Below are 16,788 nucleotides of genomic sequence, written 5' to 3' on the forward strand. Positions count from 1 at the left end.
GGGGGGCTTTTTTCTTTTTCTATAGTGCATATCCAATTTACTGTTGATTTAAGTATCAAAATACTGGTTGATTTGAGAGCACTGCACAGCCTCTTAATGTAATGATGAAGTCACAGTGAAATAACTGACAGTTTCATATGGCTGACTGGAAGTGTCAAAGCTGTCTATACAGTGTTCTGATATTAACACAGATAAAAATAGCTTTAAAATAGTTTATCAGATTGAAATCTATTCAATATTCCGTAACATATGTCGGTGGTTGGAGGGTGCTCTGGTGTGGTTTGCTCCTTCTTTCCCTTCAAACACCTATCTTCCTTATCTCTCCTCCTTCCTTTTTTTGTTTTTGTTACTCCCTTGTAACACCTCATCTTCAGCACTTTTATGACCTTATTATGCTGCAAGTGTTGTAAAACTCTTACAAAAAATAAAAATTCAATCAAATAAAAATAAAAGAATGTCATTCATTGAGCAAGTGCTTCTTGACTTCATTGAAGAAATGTACAATGAATAGCACTTGAGGAAAGCTCGGCAGAAGGCTTTTTTTGTTTAATTTGAAAGAATAATTTTGAAAAGAGGAAGAAATGCGTGTTTCTGATTTTTCCTCTTTATGTGTGTGTGTGTGTGTGGTGGTGCAGTGGACAAGAACTGGCGAGACATCATGAAGTCTGCCAACATTGACAAGCACGTCCTGGCCGTGGTGGACATTGACAAGATGCTGGAGAGGCTCAAGAAGTCGAACGAGTTGTTGGAGCTTATCCAGAAGGTAAGGCTGTTCGTGAAAAAACAGATAAAGAGGAACAGAGAGAGAGGGAGAGAGAATTGAAAGTACAAAACAACACCAAAACATTGTTTTGTTGTTTCTGACCTAAGCGTTTGTTATTGTTACTGACCTAAACATGTTACTGTTGTTACTGACCCAAACATTTGTTGTTGTTGTTTCTGACCCAAACATTTGTTGTTGTTGTTTCTAACTTAAACATTTGTTGTTGTTGTTTCTAACTTAAACATTTGTTGTTGTTGTTTCTAACTTAAACATTTGTTGTTGTTGTTTCTGACCCAAACATTTATTGTTGTTGTTTCTAACTTAAACATTTGTGTTGTATCCGACCATGCCCTCTCTAGGGTCTGAACGAGTACCTGGAGAAGAAGCGTCTGTACTTCCCTCGCTTCTTCTTCCTCTCCAACGACGAGCTGCTAGAGATTCTGTCCGAGACCAAGGACCCAACCAGGTGGGCTGGCTTTGTTTTATTTATTTTTCTAGTTGTATTAATGACTCATAGTGTTGTTCGTCTCTTTTTCATTTTCTTTTATTTCTCATTATGATCATCTCTGTAGCATTATCACTGTCATCGTCATCATCGTCATTGTCTTCTTCTTCATCATCATCATCATCATCATCATCGTCATCATCATCATCATCATCATTGTTTGGAAAGCAGAGTAGGAGGGAGAGTCTTGTTTGAATTTCAGACAAAATGACGTAACAATATAAAATGTTTATAATTTGTTTAATAAACACAGCTCAACGTTTCGCCTTGTGGGCTTCCTCAGGAGCAACTGGGAGAAAAACTAAATGAGCGCTGTATGCTAGCAGAGAAATGGGCCTAACGAAGAGGGTCTTAAGATTGATCATGATCATCATCATCATCATCATCATCATCATCATCATCATCATCACCACTAAAGTTGGAGCGAGCGGACAGACGGGTTCGTTACTCGCAGACTCGGTCTGAGCGAGTGGGTAACTGACGGCAATGCGAGCGGACTGCGAACTTCAAGACAGTTCGTTTTTTGGGTCTGCTCCTCAATTTTACTCTCTCAGCGAGCAGACTGCGGGCCTCAAGTCAGTTTGTTTTTTGGGTCCGCTCCACAATTTTAATCACTGAGCGGGCACGCAAACGGACGAACTCTAGCAGACGACACACAAAATGCGAGGTTAGGCCCATCATCTATTGTTTGTTAATTAGGCCTAATGTTTCAAACCACTAGCGGTGCCACAGAGAGTGAGAGAGGCTGGTAACGTAGTGCTATGTGTGTTACCTTTCACCTCGTGTGTGGCTCACACTGTGTACGTTCCAATTATCGCAAAGGCCTGGGGGGGGGGGGGGGTAGAGAAATTTCCGCCATGAACGCCTAGCTACAATGTGGGGCAGGAGGGTGAATTTTTACTTTTTTGGGGGGGGGGGGGGGGTTTCAAAATAGTATGCAATGGAAGGAGTCGCTCCCCGCTCGAATGCATGGAGTCTCTCCGTCCGCTCGTCCGCCCGCTCGCTAAACGAACTGTTGTCTCTGTCCGTTGTGTAGCAAGTGGCGAGTAGCAAACTTCTCTTCACAAGTAGACGGCTTGTTACCCGTCCGCTCGTTTGCGGGTAGTGCCAGCGAGTAGTTTGCTACTCGCGGACGCTCGCGAGCCCGACCCAACTCTAATCACCACCATGGCTGTCAATGTCTTCGTTGTCGTAAAATAGAAATATATGTAATGGAGACTTGAATATACTTCAGGCATATTGAACATATTTTAAGAAATATTCAAAGTTTTGCCACATACCAGGCTTCTAGAGGAACATAGCTCATTAAAAAAAATAGATAACTCTTAAACGGAAAAGCGTTCACTGTAAGATGTTTCGTGAAGAAGAGAAATTATTGGAAAGAGCTGAAGTTCAGAAAAAAAGAAACTAATAACTGGGATGGGCTTGTCATTTCCTTTCTTTCTCCCTATTCTTCTTTTCCTTCTGTTTTTCCTAACTCAAACATATATGTGAGCGTGCCTGGTGAAAAGTACCAAAAGACGCGTTTGCTCAAACCGAGATATCAGGCTTCAAAGGTCAAAAATAGAATTTTGGACAAAAACTAAGTCCCATTAAAAATGGATTCTTTAGCCTTTCCTTTATCGATATTTACAAGGACTTGAGTTTCTTTTACTTTAAAATACATTTTTAAAGATGTTTTATAACACGAGGTATATTGCATTATCCCCAAAACTGTGTAAGAAAAATGGTTTTTCGAGTAAACATTGTGGATGGTTTCTCTTGTCCATTCATAAAGTCAACCCAATCACATTGCATACCAAAATTTAGGGCATTCTTTCGGCTCTCTAGTGGCAGGTAGTGCGCATGAGTATCTAGAACGTGTAAACAAAGCGAAACTTTGCGCATCCCCACCCTTTCATCTTTTGGAAGAGCAAATTGTATCGCATATTTCTTCCCTGCGCAAACCTAGATCTATATTCTTGAAAATTCTTGCTCAAGGTGGTGGCGAATTTGTTTTAAAGACGTAATGTAAATATTTTGAAGCTGTTCTTTTATCCTAGCTGCTTTATTAAGTTGGTTTGTGAGTAACAAATGTGTTGTCAGGTCGTCTCGAAGCGTAGATCTATCTATTTGAAGCAGAAAAAATGGGGAAACTTTAAAGCCGTTTAGCTCAAAACTTTGTTTCTGTACCCTGCCTTACAAAATCACCCATATCTCAAAAACTACTGAAGATATCTTAAAAATTCAAAAAGCATATTGTTCAGAAATGAATCCTTTAAATGAAAATGAAATAAAATGGGATTCTTCAAAATGCGTTATTTGGTACCTTTCACCAGGCACACACACATATGTAGGTGGTTGACAGGTGCATTAGTGTGGTTTGCTCCTTCTTTCCTTTCAAAATCTACCATCCTTATCTCTCCTCCTCCTTTTTTTGTTTGTTGCTCTCTTGTGACACCTCTAATCCTCAGCACTTACATGACCTTATTGTGTTACACATGCCGTAAAACTCTTGCTAAAACTAACTAAAAAACAAATTCTTTCTCTCGCAGAGTACAGCCTCATCTCAAGAAGTGCTTCGAGGGTATCGCCACCCTGGAGTTCACCGACGTGCTTGACATCACCCACATGAAGTCTAGCGAGGGTGAGGTCGTGCTGCTCAAGGACGTCATCTCTACCTCCAAGGCGAGAGGTCAGGTGGAGAAGTGGCTGCTGGAGCTAGAGGCAGACATGGTGGCGTCACTCCACAAGGTAATGGTCACTTTATAATGATTAATCCACAAGGTAACGATCACTTTATAATGATTACTCCACATGGTAATGATCTCTTTATAATCATTACTCCACAAGGTAACGATCGCTTTAAAAATTACACCACAAGGTAATGATCTCTTTATAATCATTACTCCACAAGGTAATGATCTCTTTATAATCATTACTCCACAAGGTAATGATCACTATATAATCATTACTCCACAAGGTAATGATCACTTTATAATGAACACTCCACAAGGTAATGATCACTCCACAAGGTAATGATCACTTTATAATGATTACTCCACAAGGTAATGATCACTTTATAATTGTTACTCTACAAGGTAATAATCACTCCACAAGATAATGATCACTTTATAATGGTTTCTCTACAAGGTAATGGTCACTCCACAAGGTAATGATTACTTTATAATGGTCACTCCACAAGGTAACAATCACTTTATAATGGTCACCCCACAAGGTAACGATCACTCCATAATCGCTTAAATTTGTTTCATCACAACCTTTTATTCTCCAGATGCTCTGGTATGGTTTGCTCCTTTTTTCCTATCAAACATCTGTCATCCTTTATCCCTCCTCCTTCTTTTCTTTGTATGTTACTCTCTGGTTACACCTCTAATCTTTCCAACTTATACAATCTAGTTGTGTTGCAAGTGCTGTAAAACTCTTACTGAACCTAAAAACAACCTTTTGTCCTCCAGGTGGTGGGTGAGGCTTTGGAAGCCTACAATACGAGCCCTAGGGCAGAGTGGGTGCGCAACTGGCCAGGTCAAACAGTGCTGTGTGTGTCGCAGAAGTACTGGACGTCTTTCATCCATGAGTCCATCCGTGTTGGACAAGATTCTTTGGCCAAGTACCTGGAAGTAAGTATGTCTCCAGTGCGGATTATCTGAGACTTAGGTCAATTCTGTTGTCTTTCCACTGAGATTCTAAACATTTCAGACAAAAAAAGGCCATGGCAAAGACTGAATTGGTATGATGTGAACAATGCCTTTTTGTTGTATGTATCTTCATATTTTATCTTTTTCTATGAGCTACCATGTGTTTTACTATGAATGGGAGATCCCATCTTGCTCTCTGGAAAAAGAACTCGGTAAAAATGCAGAAACAATTGTCGATTAAAAAAGTGAACTGTCCAAGTAACCCCTAAGGTACACTGAATAAAGGAAGAATGTCGTCCCTGTGCTAGAGAAATGACACAACTCAGAGTTGTGCCAAAGTGCAACTAGCCTTTTATTTGTTTGGTGGTACTAAATCTATCATTTGGTAAAATCAAAACAAAATTGTGCAGGCAGTCACAAAAGAAACATGCATGGCAAGTTTTACAACTATTAAATGATAAAAAGTCTAGCTTAATAGTTTTTTTCCCCCTGTATCTCAAAAGTAGCAAAAATGAGTTGAGCCATTTTGCTAGCATAATGATGATTTGAGGAAGTTTACTTCTGAATGAATGAGAGGGCAGAATCACTCACAACCACCCTCGTGGCCGCTCCCCAGCTGAACAACTCCCAGATCGACGAGGTGGTGGCCTTGGTGCGTGGTGACCTCTCCAAGCAGAACCGGGTCACGCTGCAGGCGTTGATCGTGCTGGACGTGCATGCTCGGGACGTGCTGGCTCAGCTGGTGGAGGAGAACGTGTCCAGTGAGCTGGACTTCAAGTGGCTCAGTCAGCTGCGTTACTACTGGGAGGTCAGTTGTTTCTCTGTGTGTGTGTTTGTGTGTGTCATGTGTTTGTGTGTGTGTGTATGTATGTGTGTGTGTGTCCTGGGGGGGGGGGGAAGAAGGGTGAATGGGGAGGGAAGAGAGGGGGAGGGGGTCAAGGGAGGGGAGGATTGAAGGAAAGAAGGAAGAGAAGAAGGGGGGAGGGAGGGGAATGAGGTTGGTAAAGGAGACAGGAGGGGGGGGGGGGAGTGCTTTATGCCAGTGTGAGTACTTTGGGTTTAATTTGTATGTTTCTCTGCCTATTGAGGTTTTGTGGCTGTGTGTATTTTTGAGAATGGAGAGGGTGAGATAGGAGGGTGGGAGAGAGGGATGTGGAAAGGTATGATGATCAAGAATTGAAAGTAATTTGTGTATTTTATATGTTACTCTGCCTGTTGGTTTTTTGTTGTTGTTGTTTTAGTGAAATTTTTAGAATAGAGGGGTTCTGGGGAACTAGGTAATCCCCACCTCCTTCAATCACAAATATCTTGATTTCTATTCGAGATACATGGGTATATTTTTCATTGAAAGATAGACAAACAAACAATCTTTTAGTTGATACCAAAAAGTCCTCAAGCCCAAAAATTGAGGATCGTCTGATTCCTCTGCATCGGGACACATATATTTGACTCTGGCTGTATGGTGCTAATGTTTAAACTTTTGTACCTGCTGACTTCTGTCCCCTTTCACCTACAGGACAACCAGATGATCACACGTATGATCAACGCCATGTTGCCTTACGGCTACGAGTACCTGGGCAACTCGGGACGTCTGGTTATCACACCTCTGACTGACAGATGTTACAGGTAAATATCGACTTTCTTTTCTTTACTTTATCCTTTATATTGTATTGTCAGATGTCGAGGGAAGGAGCAATTTTACATCTTGGGCTAGGTGGATGGCTTCTGTTGTTCAAATGTAACTTTTTTAAAGGGCTTCTGACGCCTCTAGCCAAGTTTTGTGTTTTCTGCCCCTGCCTTTGTATTCTGAGGTACTAATGTTCTGCTCACAAACACTCTCTTACAAAAATACTCAAACCTGCTTTTATGACCACCTGTCCAAATGACAACTTCCCACTTTGCCCTTACTTTTTTTGTACTATATTAGAATGACACTGTCCAAGCTTGTTATTCCTTTCAACTGTATGGCAAAATTTGTGCCCAGAAAAAGGAGTATTGGATAGCTATTTTCTGAGTCAATCAGTAGCCACAAAGGAAAAGCAAAATTATAGCTCTGATTACTGTCAAATCTCAATGAGGAAAAGAATAATGAGGAGAAGGAAGAGGAGAATGATAGAGTGCTTAAATAGATAATACTCTGTGTGGACTCAACACCCTGTTGACAGACTGAGCCATCTGACTGGCATTGACAGAGGTATCAGAGTTAATAAATATCTAAATAAAAAGTTGATGCATAGCATTTGGGTTCTTTCTTTCCACATTTTCTGCACTGCCCCCCCCCCCCTTAAAAAATGTTCGATATATCAAGACTTACTTTTACAGCATAAATAGTACATGACATCACAGTAATGATGATTATTAGGTTATGACTCTTGTTTCTTTGTGCTCCGTTGTTTTACATTGCTGAAATCGTGTAAATCTCAGGACTCTGTTTGGAGCTCTTCATCTCCACTTGGGAGGTGCCCCTGAAGGTCCTGCTGGTACTGGAAAGACGGAGACAACCAAGGATTTGGCAAAGGCTGTGGCTAAGCAGTGTGTGGTGTTTAACTGCTCTGACGGCCTTGACTACATTGCGCTGGGCAAGTTCTTCAAGGTAAAGCCTTTTTTTTTTAATGGCTGGATGCAAGACTCTGAGAAACGCCGTTTTGTGTCTTGACATGTGTCTGGGTCTTGCACTCAGCCATTGATTTGTTGGTGCATTACATGTAGCTAAGGAAACAGGTACACAGGGAGGTGGAGGGATTGAGATGTTGAGACTGAGGGACAGAGAGAGAGACAGAAGGAAACAGAGAGACAGACAGAGAGAGAGAGAGAGAAAAAGGAAGAAAGAAATGTTTAGAAAATATTGTATTGAGAGAGAGAGAGACAGAGAGAGAGACAGAGAGAGAGAGAGAGAGAGAGTTATTCAAACAGATTTGTCCGAGTGAGAAAAAAGCACGAGTACTAGATTCCTTATGGGAAAAGAGAAGATAATCATTGGAGAGAAAATGAAGGACAGAGAGGGAGAGTGTTTAAGGAAAATGAAGAGAAGATGAAAGTATTATTTATATGGATGGATCTAAATGAGATGTAAGTCATATTCCAAAAGCATGGAGAGAGAAAAAGATGAGTCCAAAAAAAAAGCAAAGTGAGAAAGAAAAGAAACTAGATGTGTTTTCTTCTGTTTTACTTCAGATTCCCTTTTTTTTTTCTTTTACTTTGGATTCCCTTTTTCTTTCGTTTTACTTCTTTTGCTTTTACTTCACATTCAGATTTTCTTCTCTTTCACTCTACGTTCATATTTTCTTCTGGTTTCAGTTTACATTCATGATTTTGTTTTGTTTTACTCCAAATTCACATATGTTTGGGTTCTGACTTTCTCTAATGACGTTCCCTTTCCCAGGGTCTGGCCTCATGTGGTGCCTGGTCCTGCTTCGATGAGTTCAACCGCATTGACCTGGAGGTCTTGTCCGTGGTGGCCCAACAGATTCTCACCATCCAGAGAGGTCAGAGGCCAGGCTTTGGAATGTTTTGATGTAACAAATAATAGATAATAGATAGCATTTGTATAGCGCCAATGCCCGCTCAGCAGCAGCTCTATGGGCTTCACAATGTGTATTATTACTCTAGCAAACCTAATAGCATTCTGAAACAATCTCAACTTACTGGGAAGCAAACAGTGCAAGCTGCCATTTTATAGGTGCTAAACCACTAACATACTGACGAGATCTTTCGTTGTCTATAGCTGGGTACCCATTCCAACCTAGGTGAAGTGAGGAAATGTATGTAAAGTGCCTTCCTCAAGAACACAACATCGGACCTGAGGCATGAACCCCCGAACCCACAATCTCATGATTACGAGTCCGTTAGCCTTATAATTAGACTATCCTGTAAAATGTGTTTTCGTACCCCAAGCATTTTATGAGACTGGCTTTCTGTTGGGAACGTTTCATAAGGAAATGTGTAATGTATAGTTTGAGTATGTTTATACATGTGTATATAAATATATATTTATATACAAATTTGATATACATCTTCCCAAACCTTCTCCAGGCATTCTGTCTCATTCGGACACACTGATGTTTGAGGGAACCGAGCTGAAGCTGGACCCGACCTGCTCTGTCTTCATCACCATGAACCCTGGCTATGCTGGACGTTCTGAACTGCCAGACAACCTCAAAGTAAAGAAACTTGACCTGTTTTGAGTTTTAGGTTTTAATTTTTGTTCCCTTGGTATTTAATACTCGGGGTTCCTTTATGGTAGCATTTAAGAATTCTTGTTGACCTCATTGACTTGATGGGACAACAGTATCTTCATCTATGGAGAAATTAAGAAGTCTCAGATGAAAAGATGATTTCCCAAAGTGTGGCTATTAGAGGTTATGACATAATAATGATGTGGATTTTGATCATTTAGCAGTTCTCAACATGCCAAGTAATACGAATGAAAACTTACTGGACTTGCTTTTATGTTTGTTAATTGTTGTTTTTTTGTTTTGTTTTTGGGGGGGTTTTTTGCTAGGACAATTTGATGGCTCTTTGCACTGTCACATTTCAAAGTTCGGTAATTACTGACAGACTGGCTGAAATATGAGAATCATGACCTCAAGTTATGTGGTGCCTGTTACCTCAAAATTTGAAACAATATTCGAGGTCAGCATAATATTCTCACAAAATAGGGCAGATGATTGAGATTGTCGGCAGAAGTACTCATAAAAAGCGCATGTTTGCTCTTATACGCACGCAAACAAATTATATCATAAACTGGCAGTAGATCTGTCACTGAAACTTCTTGTGCTATGTTCGTGTTCAACTTAAATTTAGCATCAAGATATTTCTTATCTCCAAATTTCCTAATATGACCTAGTAATCTCACAAGTGCAGTAGAATTTGAAAACCAAATGACTATAATCACCAATTTTGTGACTCTTATCCCCCCTGTTCCGTACCGTGGCTATGATGGTTCCTGACTATGCGCTCATCGCTGAGATCTCCCTGTACTCGTGTGGTTTCGTCAATGCCCGGCCGCTCTCTGTGAAGATTGTGGCTGTGTACCGGCTGTGCTCAGAGCAGCTCTCCTCGCAGCACCATTACGACTACGGCATGAGGGCGGTCAAGTCTGTGCTCACAGCCGCTGCTAACTTGAAAGTATGCACTATGTATTTGTATGTGCTTGTTCATAATGGTGTGTGTGCATACGTGTGTGACAACAGATGAGAGAGAAGGTGTGTGTGTGTGTGTGTGTGTGTGTGTGAGTGTGTGTGGTGGGGGGGGGGGGGTGATTTCTTCTATGTGTGCAATTGAGCAAAGATTAATTTTTCACAGCATTATTCATTTTTGCTTTAGTATTTGAATTTATGTTAAGTGCCTAGACCTGTATGCAGTGGGGAGTAGGTGCTGCAAAAATTATCTACATTATGTTGTAATGGATTTGGGTAGTTTCACTTCTTTCGTCAACTTTTTATATTATAATCTTTTGATGCTCTCAGAAAAAAATAACCTATATTATCCTAGTCTTTCCTCATTATCCATTGGTTCAGGTTTACTAAGTAATTTGCTGTAGGTCTACCCTTGCCCTCTATTTTTTCAGTGAGAGCAAGATGATCAAGGCCTTTATGTCAATGTCAATTCAAGGGCCCTGAAACTGCATTTTTCTATTCCTAATGGTTTTCATGAGAGAGAAAAAAAAAGGAAGAGAGAGAGAGATATAGAGAAAAAAAGAGGGAGAGAGAGGGAAAGAAAGGAGAGAGAGATAGAGAGACGGAGGGATGGGGGAGAAATTTCATGGAGACTTTTGTGTTTCCCCTATATGTTGTGAACGACTTCAAACTTGTCATTATATTTTCATAACCTCCTTCTGACCCCTTGTCTTCATTCCACCATCTGGATTTTTTAAATTCTCTTTGAATCACATCCTTGTAATTTTCTAATTCTCCCTATATCCCTTGTTACTTCACTCATCTAGTTTTCCCTCCTTGTTTCCAACAGCTAAAATACCCTGAGGAGGATGAAAACATTCTGATGTTGCGATCCATCATTGACGTGAACTTGCCCAAGTTCCTGAACCATGACTTGCCCCTCTTCCACGGTATAACCTCTGACCTTTTCCCTGGGGTCACTCTGCCAGAACCCGACTACGTGGATCTGAACAATGCCATCAAAGAAATGTGCGAGAAGGAAAATTTGCAGTGCACCGATTTCTTCCTCGAAAAGATTCAGCAGGTGAGATGGAGAAGTGTGAGCTTGGTGGGAGGTATGTTATGATCTAGTTCTTTCATATGGTTTCCTGGTTTGGGTAGGATTGTTGGTTTGGGGGCAGGAGAGGAGAGGGGAGATTGTAGAAATTCAAAGCTCTGCAAATCACAAGTTTAGCATTTTGACCCTGACAAGACGTTGGACAGACAAAAAAAAAACAGTAACAGGAAGAAATCAAGAAAAATTCAGACCCCCTCTCCGTATGGAAGTTAAGCTTCTTTATGTAATTCAAATTTACAGCTTACTGTACAACAGCAGGTGCTGATGTAATGGTTAGACTGTTGATTAAGCATCATTTACATTTACATTAAGCTCCTAGAGCTGTGTTCACATGAGTGTAGATGCTGTAACAATGATCTACATCATTTATCAGTTTTAATATATGTGTCATGATTCAGTGGAATCAGGTGCTCATCAATTTTTGGGCATATGGAGTTATTGGTTTTATCTTAAAGGTTATAAATTTGCCTTGCTTTTAATGAAAAAAATATCAATTTATCTTGAATAGAGGTCGAGATGTTTACGATTGAAGGAGGTGATGGCACCTGGTTTCAGAAGTAGAATTAGTGAGAAAATAACCGCCAAAGTTTGGTGACTTCAATAACTTAAAATTCCTTGGAAATTGCGAATTTAGATTTTTTTGTGCCTTTAATTTTTACCATAAAATCCAGACTTAAAATTGTTTTTAAATGGACATACAAGGTGTTGAGCAAAAAAAAAAATGTATGTCCAAACTGGCCGAAAAAGGCTGATTTCTCAAATGTCATTGTTTTGATCAGTGCCTGATTTCACCACATTGCCTCACATATCCTTATTCTTTGTTCCAATGACATTTCTCGTTTCTCAAGATACGTTTGTTATAAGTCAGACTATGATACTTCTCAACTTGCAACCATTACCATAATTAAGTATTGCCTTCATTTTTTAAACTGAAAATTATATCACTCATTTAAAGTAGTGTTACCCTGTTCATGAAAAACTGTCAAGGCTTTTATTTTGGTCTCTTTTGGCCTTCCAACCTTCTTTTTATTGTAAGTCCTACACTTTGCTGTTGAACTAGGATGCCATATTTGTTCTCTCCTTGAAGTGCACTGATGCTATTTTGCACTGAACTCATCTCATACTATTTTCTCCCCCCCCCCCCCTCTCCAGGGCAGTGCTACTGACTGTAGTTGTCTTTATGCCATTCCCAAAGAGGGGATATTAACATGTTCTTATGCTTAGTAGAAATGTAAATGGGCTGATTTATCCATGTCATGCTCATACTGTGCTGGAATAACATAGGGGACCGGTGCTTTTTCTTTCCTCATCCTTACTATCGTCATTTTTCCTCTACTTCTTTTGTATGTTTGTCACTCTATTGTTATGAACTGCTATTTCCGCGGTGTTTTGATAGTCGAAGCAGACTTTGTGCTGTTAAGGCTGGAGAGGTGAGCAGAGTAAGCCTGATTCTCCATTTGGACTTCTCTGTTGACATTCACCTCTTGGCTTTCATATGACATTATGCAGTTGCGAGTGCTGTTAAACCTTACTAAAACTAAAAACTATTTTATTCCCAAACTGACAGATCTATGAGATGATGATTGTTCGTCACGGCTTCATGATTGTTGGAGAGCCTCTAGGAGGAAAGACCAGTGCGTACCGCACTCTTTCCCTTGCCTTAGGGTCACTCAAGGAGAAGGTCAGTGAACTTATAGACAGTGTGGGTCACATCTGTAGTACAGTTATGTGTGTTTGTGTGAGAGAGATGAAGGGAAGGGAAGTCACACCAATGAAATACAGTTTAGAATGCCTGTCTGGACATGTACTCTTTATCTCGAGAGGGAATTTTCCCACTACTTTTTATCTCAGGAGGGAATTTTTCCACTATACCACAGCCCTATTTTTTAAACATGTGAGAAACATAAACGTCACTAAATTGGTCTAAAAGTCTAAATAAATTAACGAATTTGATAGTTCTTCATCTAATGAAAGAACTCCAGATGAGAAAGACCTATTTTCCAAAAATTCAACGTAACGTCGTCGTCATCATCAAGAAATATGACCGAGCAACTGCCAACGGATCACCAGCACAGCGATTCCGACTGTAAGCGGTTGGGAGTGGCCTGCCTCAGGATAAGGAGTTAAGGAGGTTAGCTGGAATGAGGGATATTTTAAGATTCTCAGGTCCATAAAAAGGGTCTCATCACCCCATGAGAAAGGATTTTTAAGGTCTCCTAGTGTTCATGCTGCATGACAAGAATGATTCTGGTGGTCATACCTACTTCCCCTTCTGGGGACTATATAGCCTCCCTCCCTCCCTCACCTGGCAAAGATAATGCAGCAGAGGAAAGCACACAAACTTTGAACTATCACTTTGTTAAAGTCAATCAGTGGCCGAAAAGACGGGCATTCTGAGTCAATAACAACGACAAAGCAGTGGCCTGATTTAGTTTGTATTGTAGTTGGAGCACTAGGACTCTGTCTCAATTCATATCACTCAAATAAATGCCTTAAAATTTTTCAAAGCTATGACTCTAATCAATGTGTTTTATTCTGTCACTGAATTCATTGCTTTGTAAAGGGAAGACATACAAATTTGGTCTCTTTTTTTGTAACCTTGAACTCAACATCTTGTAAACCTGTAAAGATTTATTTCCATATGGCATTCCCCAACTCTCTATGAATAATTTGTGACTTTCATTCCTGTAGGAACTGATGAATGAGAACAAAGTCCAGATCACAGTTATCAACCCCAAGGCCATCACCATGGGACAGCTGTACGGACAGTTTGACCCGGTCTCTCACGAGTGGTCAGATGGCATCCTGGCCGTGTCTTACAGAGCTTTTGCAACATCCACTGTGAGTGAAGAGAGAGAGAGAGAGAGACAGACAGACAGACAGACAGACAGACAGACAGACAGAGACAGACAGACAGACAGACAGACAGACAGACAGACAGACAGAGACAGACAGACAGACAGACAGGACCTTTCACTGAAATATGAATTACCTACTTACTTATGGGAAGTATCTAAATTAGGAAAGATTTAAAGAGGGTTTTTTAGTGTCAAAGTGAGTTATGAGAGTGCAAAGACAGAGTGTTATTTCTAATTGGGAGAACATTTTTCTGTGACATTGAACAATCAAATTGGTCCTTTGAGCCCCCATATCCTAAGCCTACATGTACAAAGCCGCCATAGTTGAGCTATCAAGGAAAGACTCTCAGATTCACTCCATTGCTTACTGACGTTTTTGTTCAGTGTCGGAAGAATTAAAACTGTGGTTGCTAAGACTTGCACTTGGCTAATCAATATGGTCTTGGGAAGAAAATCTGTATTTGATCTTTTCGTTTACTCTTTAACTGATTCCATCTAAATTTTGGGTTTTTTGCTACCTATTTGCACAACTGAGCCACAAAGGGCACACATGTATATCAACCATCTTACTCTTTGATTTTGTTTTAATTATCTTTTGAAGGCACAGAAACTCGTCATGTAAATTGTTGTTCTTGCCTGCTTCTGTCAGGTGGGATACTTCTCAGTTTTTAAGCCTACACATCACCAGGATCAATAGCAACACTTCTGTTTACAAATGTTCTGGGAGACTCATCTGGCTATAAGTGTGTTGATCAGTCTGAGACAATACTAAGTTATGTCGCGGTTTGGTTTTTTTATGTGCAGTCGGAGGACAGGAAGTGGCTTATTTTCGACGGCCCGGTTGACGCCATCTGGATCGAGAACATGAACACTGTGCTGGACGACAACAAGAAGCTCTGCCTCATGTCCGGCGAGATCATCCAGCTGGCACCCACCACCAACCTCATGTTTGAGCCCATGGATCTCGAGGTCGCCTCGCCCGCCACTGTGAGTGGAATGTAGGATAAGATCTGATGAGAGAAAGCTGGTCAGATAAGGTCTGATCAGATAAACTTGGTTAGATAAGGTCTGATGAGATAAACTTGGTTAGATAAGATCTGATGAGTTAAACCAGGTCAGAAAAGATCTGATAAGACAAAGCTGGTCAGATAAGATCTGATGAGATAAACCAGGTCTGATGAGACAAACCTGGTCCGATAAGATCTGATGAGATCGACCTGGTCAGAAAAGATCTGATGAGATAAACCAGGTCAGATAAGATCTGATGAAATGAACCAGGTCAGATAAGATCTGATGAGATAAACTTGGTTAGATAAGATCTGATGAGATGAACCAGGTCAGATAAGATCTGATGAGATAAACTTGGTTAGATAAGATCTGATGAGATGAACCAGGTCAGATAAGATCTGATTAGATAAACTTGGTTAGATAAGATCTGATGAGAGAACCCTGGTCAGGTTTGATGGAAATACTCTGTTGTGATATTGTTTTCATAAAAGAATGTCAATATGAAAAGGAAAATAAAAACTGATAATAATGAAGTTATACTCCAAAACAGCACTTCTTCAAGCGTTGACAAAGGACCAGAATAGGCATTCTCTGTGAGTTAAAGTAAAATTACAGGAAAATTTCTGTAGTGAGGACTGAACTTTCATAGCTTCATAGCCTCCAGCCAGTACGTAAAAGACTTATTTTATAGGTTTTTGAAGGTCTGAGTATGAAAATCTGTTTTCACATCCGAGAATATGTGAATATGCATTCACTGTTTTCAAGTATTGCTTCTCATGGTCTTGCGGATGCTGAAAAAAAATTCTGAAATGTCAAGGCCAGATTTGCAAATACTAATGAGAACTTAGTCAAGAATTCATTTTGAGATATCGTTTGCTGCAGGTCCCCTTTGAAAAGCTTGCATATTTTTAATGCAGAAAAGTGTGCTGGAAGGTTTTTGATGAGGGGGGAGTTATTTAGCCATGTGCCCTCCATCTTGACCCATCGCGTGGGTAGACTTGTTTTTTGTTTGTTTTGGAAAAGCTGTCGGCTACGCACCCTGTCTGCTCTGCCAGGTGTCCCGCTGTGGTATGATCTACATGGAGCCCACCACCCTGGGCTGGAGGCCTCTGGTCAAGTCCTGGATGGTGCAGCTTCCCTCCACCATGACAGAAATCCACCGCAGCGTCATCAACGACATGTTTGAGCGCTTCGTCGATGCGGGCCTACAGCTGGTCCACAAGGCAGGGGTCAAGGTTGGTGAACATTTTTACTTTTGTGAGCAGTGCTGATGAAATTAATTACTTCTTGGATTTTGCCTTATGGATATAAGTACGACGAAGTTATAGGTTGAGTTGGTTTTTTTAAATTTATTAGTTTGAAGTACCAAAAGACTTTAAGAAAATGGCATCAGTTGAGTTGAAAATCTACAAATTTGACCTCCGAGCCAATTTTATGCCCATATCTCCATACACAAATTGCAAGAAGTAACTCCTTCTGACAGCACACTTCTCATTTTGTTTGTGCCTGTATTGTGTGGGAAATACAGTCGAACCTGCTCACACGGCCACCTGTGTAAAACTGTCACTTGTACAAATTACCACTTTCCACTTCCCCCCTAGTGGTTTTTTTTTCTCTATCATAATGACACTGTCCAAGACACCCACCTGTCCAAAGCAACCACTTTTCTCCTCGACAATGGGTGGCCGTGTTGGATCATTTCGACTGTGTCTATCACTCCTGTTTGTCCACCGTACTTGACCTTTTCATCTTTTTTTTTTATCTTATATGCATTACTATCAG

General features: G+C 40.5%; 1 protein-coding gene across 1 annotated transcript in view; it reads left to right on the top strand.

The window, feature by feature from the left end:
- LOC101853278 (dynein heavy chain 7, axonemal) overlaps positions 1-16,788 on the top strand; it is a gene marked incomplete in the record, with an annotated part of 106,541 nt that overhangs the window by 33,772 nt on the left and 55,981 nt on the right. Inside the window, 15 exon segments of the mRNA XM_035973404.1 lie at positions 636-763; positions 1,123-1,229; positions 3,803-4,001; positions 4,727-4,888; positions 5,523-5,714; positions 6,423-6,532; positions 7,331-7,499; positions 8,289-8,391; positions 8,939-9,067; positions 9,822-10,033; positions 10,874-11,107; positions 12,708-12,821; positions 13,832-13,981; positions 14,803-14,985; positions 16,062-16,241. Of these exon segments, the coding sequence (XP_035829297.1) occupies positions 636-763; positions 1,123-1,229; positions 3,803-4,001; positions 4,727-4,888; positions 5,523-5,714; positions 6,423-6,532; positions 7,331-7,499; positions 8,289-8,391; positions 8,939-9,067; positions 9,822-10,033; positions 10,874-11,107; positions 12,708-12,821; positions 13,832-13,981; positions 14,803-14,985; positions 16,062-16,241 (2,372 nt within the window).

Source organism: Aplysia californica, unplaced genomic scaffold (assembly GCF_000002075.1).
Source record: "Aplysia californica isolate F4 #8 unplaced genomic scaffold, AplCal3.0 scaffold01203, whole genome shotgun sequence".
In the NCBI taxonomy this organism is placed as follows: Eukaryota; Metazoa; Mollusca; class Gastropoda; order Aplysiida; family Aplysiidae; genus Aplysia; species Aplysia californica.